Source organism: Echiichthys vipera, assembly GCF_963691815.1.
Source record: "Echiichthys vipera genome assembly, chromosome: 6".
In the NCBI taxonomy this organism is placed as follows: domain Eukaryota; kingdom Metazoa; phylum Chordata; class Actinopteri; order Perciformes; family Trachinidae; genus Echiichthys; species Echiichthys vipera.
The window spans coordinates 139,232-148,446 of NC_139831.1; the positions used below are offsets into that span (position 1 = coordinate 139,232).

A 9,215-nucleotide genomic window follows, 5' to 3' on the forward strand; every position below is an offset into this window, starting at 1 on the left:
GGTCCAGGATCCAGTCTGTGATGGTCTCACCTGATCTGAGGCCGGATGTTTTGGACACTCGGGTGAAGAGAGGGGCAGAGCTGTCAGCTGATCACCATCTGGGGATGAGTGGGTCAGAGGACGGGGAAGGTTCTGGACAGACCGGGTAAACCCAAACCAGTAGTGCGGGTGAACTGGGACCGTCTGGAGGAGGCCCCTGTCCCAGAGACCTTCACCTCACACCTCCGGAGGAGCTTTTCTGGCGTCCCTGTGGAGGTTGGGGGCATCGAACCGGAGCGGGCGATGTTCAAAGCTTCCACTGCTGAAGCTGCAGCGGTGAGCTGTGGCCTCAAGGTCTCAGGTGCCTTAAGGGGCGGGGACCCTGGACCACCGTGGTGGACACCGGCGATCAGGGAAGCTGTCCCACTGAGGATATATTATCCTGGAAGACTACGTAGGCAGTGGCAAGGTATGAACAGGTCTGAAGGGCTGCAGCCTCGGCAATGACAAAGGCAATGCAGCAGATGTGGGAGGAGTTCAGGGAAGTCATGGAGAATGACTGTCAGTTGGCACCAAGGTGCTTCCAGGGAACCGTCTAGCACCCCAGGAGGGGGAAACAGGGAACCATCCAAGCTATCACAGACTAAGGATGGGATGCTGGTGCCCTCAGCTGATGAGGTCATGGGGCGGTGGAAGGACTCTGAGGAAGTCCTGAATGGGCCCAACACGCCCTCTTTTGTAGAGGCAGAGCTGGAGGCTGATGGGGATCATCGTCAACATCTCTGACAGAAGTCACTGAGGAAGGAAACAAGTCCACAGAGGCAAAGCCCCAGGATCCATGAGCTGCATCCACACATGCTGAAAGCTCTGGGTCTGGAGGGGCCGTCCTGGTCCTGGTCCTGGTCCTGGTCCTGGTCCACACGTCTCTGACACACTGGTGGAAGTCTGGGACAGTGCCGAGGGAGTGGCAGACCGGGGTGGTGGTTCCTGTTCAGAAAGGGGGACCAGAGGGTGTGAGCCAGTTCCAGGGGGATCACACTCCTCAGCCTCCCTGGTGAAGTCGACTCCAAGGTGCTGGAAAGGAGGTTGGTCCTGTAGAACCTCAGACTGAAGAGGAACCAGGTGGATCCAGTCCTGGACCTGGACCAGGACCAGCTCTGCACTCTCCAGGATCCTGGAGGGGGTCTGGGAGTGGGCCCATCCGGTCTACATGTGCTTTGTGGATCTGGAGAAGGCCCATGACCGGGTCCCTGGAGATACTGTGGGAGGTGCTGGGGGAGTCTGGGGTGAGGGGGTCACTTCTGAGGGGGTCCAGTCTCTGTACCCCCAAAGAGAGAGCTGAGTCCGGATCCTGGGCAGTGAGTCGGAGTGGTTCCCGGTGGGGGTCGGCCTCCTCCAGGGGGGCACTCTGTCCCCAATCCTGTTTGTGGTTTTCATGGACAGGATATGGAGGCGTAGTCGTGGTGGGGAGGGGCTGCAGGTGGGTGGGCTGAGGATCTGGTCTCTGACGTGGTCCTGATGGCGTCGTGGGTCAGGGACCTTCAGCACTCACTGGATCGGTTCGCAGTCGAGTGTGAAACGGCCGGGCTGTTGGGGCAGTTTTTGGATTCATGTGACGAAAAGATAGCTGAGCTGAGGAAAGGGAAGTTTGGGGTCCCCTGCTGGAGCTGCTGCCCCCGGGGCCCGACCTCAGAGAAGCAGCTGAAGATAAGTAAACGCGTGTGAGTTTCAGCCCCTATCAACGTTAGCTTGGTGGGTTCATGTAGGATGTCCAGAGTCGCTTTAGTGACGGTTCTCTCTCACCAATCAGTCGTCTGCTGATCAGTCGTCTGTTGTGTTAAATACACCTTAAAGTATCAGCTCTGCTCTGAACCTCAACTGAGGCAATACCATAGAAAGTGCAGCCAATGGAAACCCAGAAAAAAACGAGGTGAACAGGTCAAGACATATGGTTTAGTGTAAAACGGCGTTCCTTTGACTCAGGTACAAAGTTCTTCAGGTTCCAGCAGCAGGAAGAAAAACCTTCAACATCTAAACGAGACTAGTTTGACAATAACTTGAGTTGATAAAGCATCTGGAAGTTGCTCCATCGCTTTAAATACAGATTCAAATGCTAATGAGTTTGATCAGAACGATGAATCCTGACCTGAGAGTCTCCAGTGCACAGTGTTGACTCAGTCCAGAAGACAGCCGCGTCACTCCTGGGTCCTGCAGGCTGTTTTCACTCAGGTCCAGATGCTTCAGTCTGGAGGACGGGGACCTGAGGACTGAGGACAGAGCGCCACAGCTCCTCTCTGACAGGTTACAGCCGCTCAGTCTGACGGACGACAATGAAGAAGAGGACAAAACATTAGCATGTCAGTCGAAGTCTCACAGATATGACACACAAAGATACGACCCGACATGTTGTAGGTGCTGTGATTGTACTGGATGATGTGGAGACTTAGGACGAGCCGATGAAGTAAAAGTGTGTTTGAATTTGCTTTAAATGAAGGAAGCACTTGAGACTTCTGGGTCCTTCCTGTTCAAGCAGCACGGTGCAAAACAGGGGCTCCAGTGACTGCAGCAACCAAACTGGTGTTTAAATAATGTATTTATCCATTCATGTGAATTCAAAGGATCATCATGTGTATGAATGCAGACCTGAGAGTCTCCAGTGCACAGTGTGGACTCTCCAGTCCAGAGGAGAGCCGCTTCAGTCCTGAGTCCTGCAGGTCGTTGTTACTCAGGTCCAGTTCTCTCAGACTGGAGGACCGGGAGCTGAGGACTGAGGACAGAGCTGCACAGCTTCTCTCTGACAGGTTACAGCCGCTCAGCCTGAAGAGACAATAAGGGAAGAGGTTATTTAGATCAGGGTATTGCTTATTATTATTAAAATGAATCCAACTCTGTGAGCACGTACAGAGCTTTGCTGGAGGCTTTGACCACTGGCAGCAGCCTCAGAAGAGCCTCCTCTGAAGCAGAGTACTTCTTCAGGTCAAACACGTCCAGATCTTTTCCTGATGTCAGTAAGATGAAGACCAGAGCTGACCACTGAGCAGGAGACAGTTCATCTGTGGAGAGACGTCCTGAACTCAGGGACTGTTGGATCTCCTCCACCAGAGAACGATCCTTCAGTTCATTCAGACAGTGGAACAGATTGATGCTTTTCTCTGCAGACAGATTCTCACTGATCTTCTTCTTGATGAACTGGACTGTCTTCTCTTTTGTCTGTGATCTACTTCCTGTCCGTCTCAGCAGGCCTCGTAGGTGTCTCTGGTTGGTCTCTAGTGACAGACCCAGGAGGAAGCGGAGGAACAGGTCCAGGTGTCCGTTTGGACTCTGTAAGGCCTCGTCCACAGCACTCTGGTAGAGATGTGTTGGTTCAGGCTTGTTTCTTGTTTGTTCTCCTGACAGCAGGTTGACTCCAGAGTTGGTGAACGTCAGATGGACATGAAGAGCAGCCAGAAACTCCTGAACACTCAGATGGATGAAGCAGAACACCTTGTCCTGGTACAGTCCTCTCTCCTCTTTAAAGACCTGTGTGAACACTCCTGAGTACACTGAGGCTGCTCTGATATCGATGCCACACTCTCTCAGGTCTGACTCATAGAAGATCAGGTTTCCTTTCTGCAGCTGCTCAAAAGCCAGTTTCCCCAGAGACTCGATCATCTTCCTGCTGTCTGGTTGTGTCTCTGCGCTTCCACCGTATTTGATGCTCTTCAGTTTGGACTGAACCACCAGGAAGTGGATGTACATCTCAGTCAGGGTCTTGGGCAGCTCTGCTCCCTCTCTGGTTCTCGTCACTTCCTCCAGAACTGTAGCAGTGATCCAGCAGAAGACTGGGATGTGGCACATGATGTGGAGGCTTCGTGAAGTCTTGATGTGGGAGATGATTCTGCCGGCCTGCTCCTCATCTCTGAATCTCTTCCTGAAGTACTCGTCCTTCTGTGGGTCAGTGAACCCTCTGACCTCTGTCACCATGTCAACACACTCAGGAGGGATCTGATTGGCTGCTGCAGGTCGTGTGGTGATCCAGAGGTGAGCAGAGGGAAGCAGTTTCCCCCTGATGAGGTTTGTCAGCAGCACATCCACTGAGGTGGACTCTGTAACATCAGTCAGGACCTCAGTGTTGTGGAAGTCCAGAGGAAGTCGACACTCGTCCAGACCGTCAAAGATGAACACGACCTGGAACTCTTCAAACCTGCAGATTCCTGCTTCTTTGGTTTCACTAAAGAAGTGATGAACAAGTTCCACCAAGCTGAACTTTCTCTGCTTCAGCACGTTCAGCTCTCTGAAAGTGAATGGAAATGTGAAGCGTACGTCCTGGTTGGCTTTGCCTTCAGCCCAGTCCAGAGTGAACTTCTGTGTTAGGACTGTTTTCCCAATGCCAGCCACTCCCTTTGTCATCACTGCTCTGATTGGTTCCTCTCTTCCAGGTGAGGCTTTAAAGATGTCTCCACATCTGATTGTTGTTTCTGGTCTGTCGTGTTTCCTGGATGCTGTTTCAATCTTTCTGACCTCATGTTCATCATTGACCTCTGCACTCCCTCCCTCTGTGATGAAGAGCTCTGTGTAGATCTGATTCAGAAGAGTTGGGTTTCCTGCTTTAGCGATCCCCTCAAACACACACTGGAACTTCTTCTGCAAGCTGGACTTGAGTTTATGTTGACACACTCCAGAATAACTTCCTGGATAAAAAGAACAAATAAGACAAATGAACATGTCAGCATATTACATGTTTCTGTCCGTCTCTTGAGACCTGAGTAAACATCTGGATCTTACTGCTCTGCAGACAGTCGGCCAGCTCCGTCAGGTTCATCCTCCTCAGGAACGTCAGTGTGATCTTCAGAAAAGCATCTCTGCTGCTCCTCTGCTCTTCATCCTCACCCTCCAACGCCTCCTCATCCTCCCGCTGACTCTCTAAGCATTCTGGGTAATCTGAACTCAGAGACTTCTGGATCTTCTTCAGCTCGTTCTTCACAAAAGTGACGATGTTGTTCTCCAGCAGCTGGAACAGAACAGAAGATTAAATGACTTAAGTCCTGGACCTGAACCTCAGATCCACGTTGGACGGACTGAGGGTCCACGGGTCTGAAGCTGCAGCACAGAGATGATCGTGAACAGAACAGGTGTGAGAAATGTTCGGACCTTAAAGGTGGAGTCCAGGTGAGTTTCATGCTGCTGGGCAGACGGACCCTGAACCTCTGAGCTCCCCTGGTCCACTCTGGGGAGGAATCATGACAAGTTAGCTCACATTATGTCTCCCCACACAGAGACAAAGACAAGGTGAAGGTCCGTGAGGTGGTATTTGGTGGTAGACGTCTAGAAGCACTGGTGAAACACCGGAGGAGCAGATCCTGGAGTCGCCCACAGAGCCCAAAACTGTCTGGAGGAAACACCAAGATCAACAAAGCGACAGCAAAGATAAAGGGGACACGGAGTTGGAGAAAATAACCGCAGTCATTGCAAGTTTTCTTTCAGAGAGACAGAAACCAAAGCCCCCAACACTGGGAACCACAGGGCAGCCAAGATCTACCAGCAGATCAAGACCATGTGAGCGAGGTTAGGATGATAAAGCACCTCTGCCTCGCTTCAGAACATCCTCAGGAAGAATCGCACCACCCTGCCGAGGGAAGGAGATATAGATCATAGAAAGGCTTTAAACATGTATGGATATATATTCTATAGCTGAGTAAGAGACTATGAACTTGGTCTGAACTGCACCTTTTGTTGAACACGTCACCGGATGTTGCTGGGAGCACACAGTGTTGTCCGGACACCAGGACCAGCCAAGAACAAAGGTGACGCAAGTTCGGAAAGTTCTGGGTGAAATAGACTGACAGGCGCCAGGCGTCCTGACTTTGGGGTCATGGCATTGAAGTGCTGTCTTACAAAAGCACTTCACAATCAGACACTGGAACAGAAGCACACTAACCAGTTCACCTGTTTGACCTCTATCTTCCTTAAAGCCCTGAGCAAACCACAGAGGAAGGGGAGATTAGGGGCAGTTGGATCAACTGACGCAGCCCTGGTCAACCAGTGACTATCCTTGGTCAGTTATGATCAGAGACAGCCCAGCTGAAAGGAGGTGAAAGATGTGGTAAGATACGTAAGAGTACACTGGGCCACAGTGGAGTGTCCTGTAAACTGTGCAGATGCTGCCCAAAGATCCTTTGGCTCGTGTGGAAGTCGTCTGGTGTACGGACGTCTGGGTTCCCGAGGAGGAGAACAAGTGGATCTCCCTGCTGAGCAAAAGGAGAGTTCATGAGGCAGTGGACGTCCCTGAATCTGGGCTACGACGGGCTCTGGTGGGGGCGATAACGACAGCTTGTGCAGGACTCAGTAGCTTCCCTTCTGTTCGCTACAACAAGCACAAGGACCTGGGAAGCAACAGATGGCAAAGCACCTGTGAGGCCGAACTCCAGCACATCGAGTTCATGATCCAGACTCTGTTCAACCTGCGTCAGAGTCTCCACGCCTGGTGCCAGAGGGAGACACTGACACATCGTCTTTGCCCTGGTCACAGATCCTCGGAGCACGTCCCAGTCAGCTGTCAAAAAAGTCTTGGGAGAAGACGAGTGGTAGCTACTAACAAGTGTAATAAATAACAACCAACCTGCGAGAGCAAAAGGTGAACAGGACGTCTGTGAATGACAACACAGCATGGACCCAACCAGACCAGGACCCTGACAGAGCTTTAGAGACCACACTGGCAGGAACAGCCAAGAGGGAAACTGACAGCACGACAACAACCCTCTTCAGTCTGCCCAGAGAAAGGTTTCTCACACAGAAAGGCACCAGAAGAAGAAGAAGACCTGGAAACACCCGAACAACAGAAGAGAGAAACTTACCAGTGCTGAAGAACACGACAGACCTGACCAGTGGACTCTGAAGGCGACTGATGGATTGGAGATGAGGCAGCAGAGATCCAGTGACTGTTCAAAGAAACCACAAACACTGATCACTGATATCAGATCTGAACACAGTTGATGGACTTTATTGGCTCCCACAAACAGAACAAACTACTAGGGAGAGAAGTTCAGCATCTGTGAGGAACTCGGAGTAGAGCCGCTGCTCCTTTGTGTTGAAAGGAGCCAGTTGAGGTGGTTCAGGATCATCTGGTCTGGATGAACCCTGGGCGCCTCCCTAGGGAGGTGTTCCAGGCACGTCCAGCTGGGAGGAGGCCTCGGGGAAGACCCAGGACCAGGTGGAGAGATTAGATCTCCACACTGGCCTGGGAACGCCTCAGGATCCCCCAGTTAGAGCTGGTTAATGTGGCCCGGGAAAGGGAAGTTTGGGGTCCCTGCTGCTCCTGAGACCTGATCCAGGATCAGAGGCTGGAGCTGCTGCCCCTGAGACCTGATCCAGAATCAGAGGCTGGAGCTGCTGCCCCTGAGACCTGATCCAGGATCAGAGGCTGGAGCTGCTGCCCCTGAGACCTGATCCAGGACCAGAGGCTGGAGCTGCTGCCCCTGAGACCTGATCCAGGATCAGAGACTGGAGCTGCTGCCTCTGGATCCCAGCTGACATCGGGCGTGAGGCGGGGTCCACCCTGGACAGGACGCCAGTCTATCACAGGACACATAGAGACGAACAGAGACAGACAACCATTCACACCTACGGGTGATTTAGAGTCATCAATGAACCCAACACCTGCACGTCTTTGGACTGTGGGAGGAAACCGGAGAACCCGGAGAAAACCCACGCAGACACGGGGACAACATGCACACTCCACACAGAAGGGATTCAAACCAGGAACCCTCTCGCTGTGAGGGGACAGTGCTGACCACCACACCACCGTGTCGCCCTGGAGTCTGATCCCCTCTAAGGAAACTGTGAGTGGCCACAGTTACACTCTCAAGGGCCAGGGTTCAAGAAGTGTGTGACACCCGTGAACAGACACACGGAGAAGTCCGAGATATGGTTCAGAAAGTCTGATCTGCCCCAGGACCTGGTGGTGGTGGTCCACCTTATAAAGTATACAACAGAGGCCTGATGCGACTCTGCAGACTCTGGAGACTCATGCAGAGAGTAAAGACAACAGGCAGCACCCTGAAACACAGCAGAGGGCGGTTTTTCTACCGAGAAGGAAATGAACTTTGAAAGCATTTCCCTCCTGAAGGTCAAAGGTCAGTTCTTCTTCTCTGGTGTGGTTAAAAGGTTCAGTACCCACACGGTGAAGAACACGCTGACACATCATCCAGAAAGGCGGCAGCGTCCCAGGTGTCCTCAACCAGAGGACTGAGCCAAAGCACGTGGATGGATCCCTCACTGCCTCACCACCACAGTCATGGAGGACCAGCGTATCCTCACCTCAGCGGGGGAATCACCACCAGGAGTCAAGTTTTGGTTCTGGATGAAGATCAAACCATAATTTTCTTTCCCCACGAACGAGCAACTGGATCCTGCACCTGAGGATGAGGCTACAGGGGAACGTTCAAACCAAGGAAGATGAGAAGCGTCGGGACGAGAAACGGGAATGTGACAAGTTCAAATCCTTGTCCAACCCGTGTCCGGTCCACCTCTTGACCCGGGTCCTGAGGCAGAGTGAACCAGGGTCGACCCCCTCACACAGAGTCCACCCTGGTTCCACCCTGGAGGAGAAGGTGCTGCTTTGCTAACAGACGTAAACACCTCCTCATGTAACTCTGTGCTCTGCAACAGAGTTTGGTTTTCAGACGAACTTTCAACAAAGACAAAGACAAATCCCGTCACAGTTCAAACGTTTTACACACAAAACTGCAGCGAATTCACACGTTTGATCTTTATCACGGAGCGATGAGGGCGAGGTGGAGGTTCTGGGGTCACTGGGTCGAACATGAATCACTTTACCTTTGATTAGCAATAAAAACTTTGGTCCGGTCGCTGTTGAAGGACACGTTGCTGGATCCTGGTCCTGGTTCTGGTTCTGGTCCTGGTTCTGGTCCTGGTTCTGGTCCTGGTTCTGGTCCTGGTTCTGGTCCTGGTTCTGGCCCTGGTTCTGGCCCTTGTCTCTGATGGACGCTGAAACAACAACAGTCGTAATAAATTCATTAAAAGATCAAATCACTACTTAAAGGAGCTGATGTTGAAAAAAGAACTTACTCTGATAAAACGATTCCTTTAAAATCAAGAATGAAATCTCTGGAGCTGTCGCTCTTTACAGACACACAGCTGGGTCCAGGTCCTGGTCCTGGTCCTGGTCCTGGTCCTGGGTCAGGTCCTGGGTCAGGTCCTGGTCCTAGTCCTGGTCCAGGTTTAGATCCTGGTCCTGG

At 52.1% G+C, this 9,215-nt stretch overlaps 1 protein-coding gene across 1 annotated transcript in view; it reads right to left on the bottom strand.

The window, feature by feature from the left end:
• LOC310948130 (NLR family CARD domain-containing protein 3-like) overlaps positions 1–4,912 on the bottom strand; it is a 7,846-nt gene extending 2,934 nt beyond the window's left edge. Inside the window, exons 1-4 of the mRNA XM_083915150.1 lie at positions 4,744–4,912; positions 2,882–4,649; positions 2,623–2,796; positions 2,126–2,296 (exon numbers count right to left, since the gene is read on the bottom strand). Of these exons, the coding sequence (XP_083771276.1) occupies positions 2,126–2,296; positions 2,623–2,796; positions 2,882–4,649; positions 4,744–4,780 (2,150 nt within the window). The 5' untranslated portion in view covers positions 4,781–4,912. The remainder of the gene's footprint in view (positions 1–2,125; positions 2,297–2,622; positions 2,797–2,881; positions 4,650–4,743) is intronic.
• Positions 4,913–9,215: the final 4,303 nt, after the last annotated feature.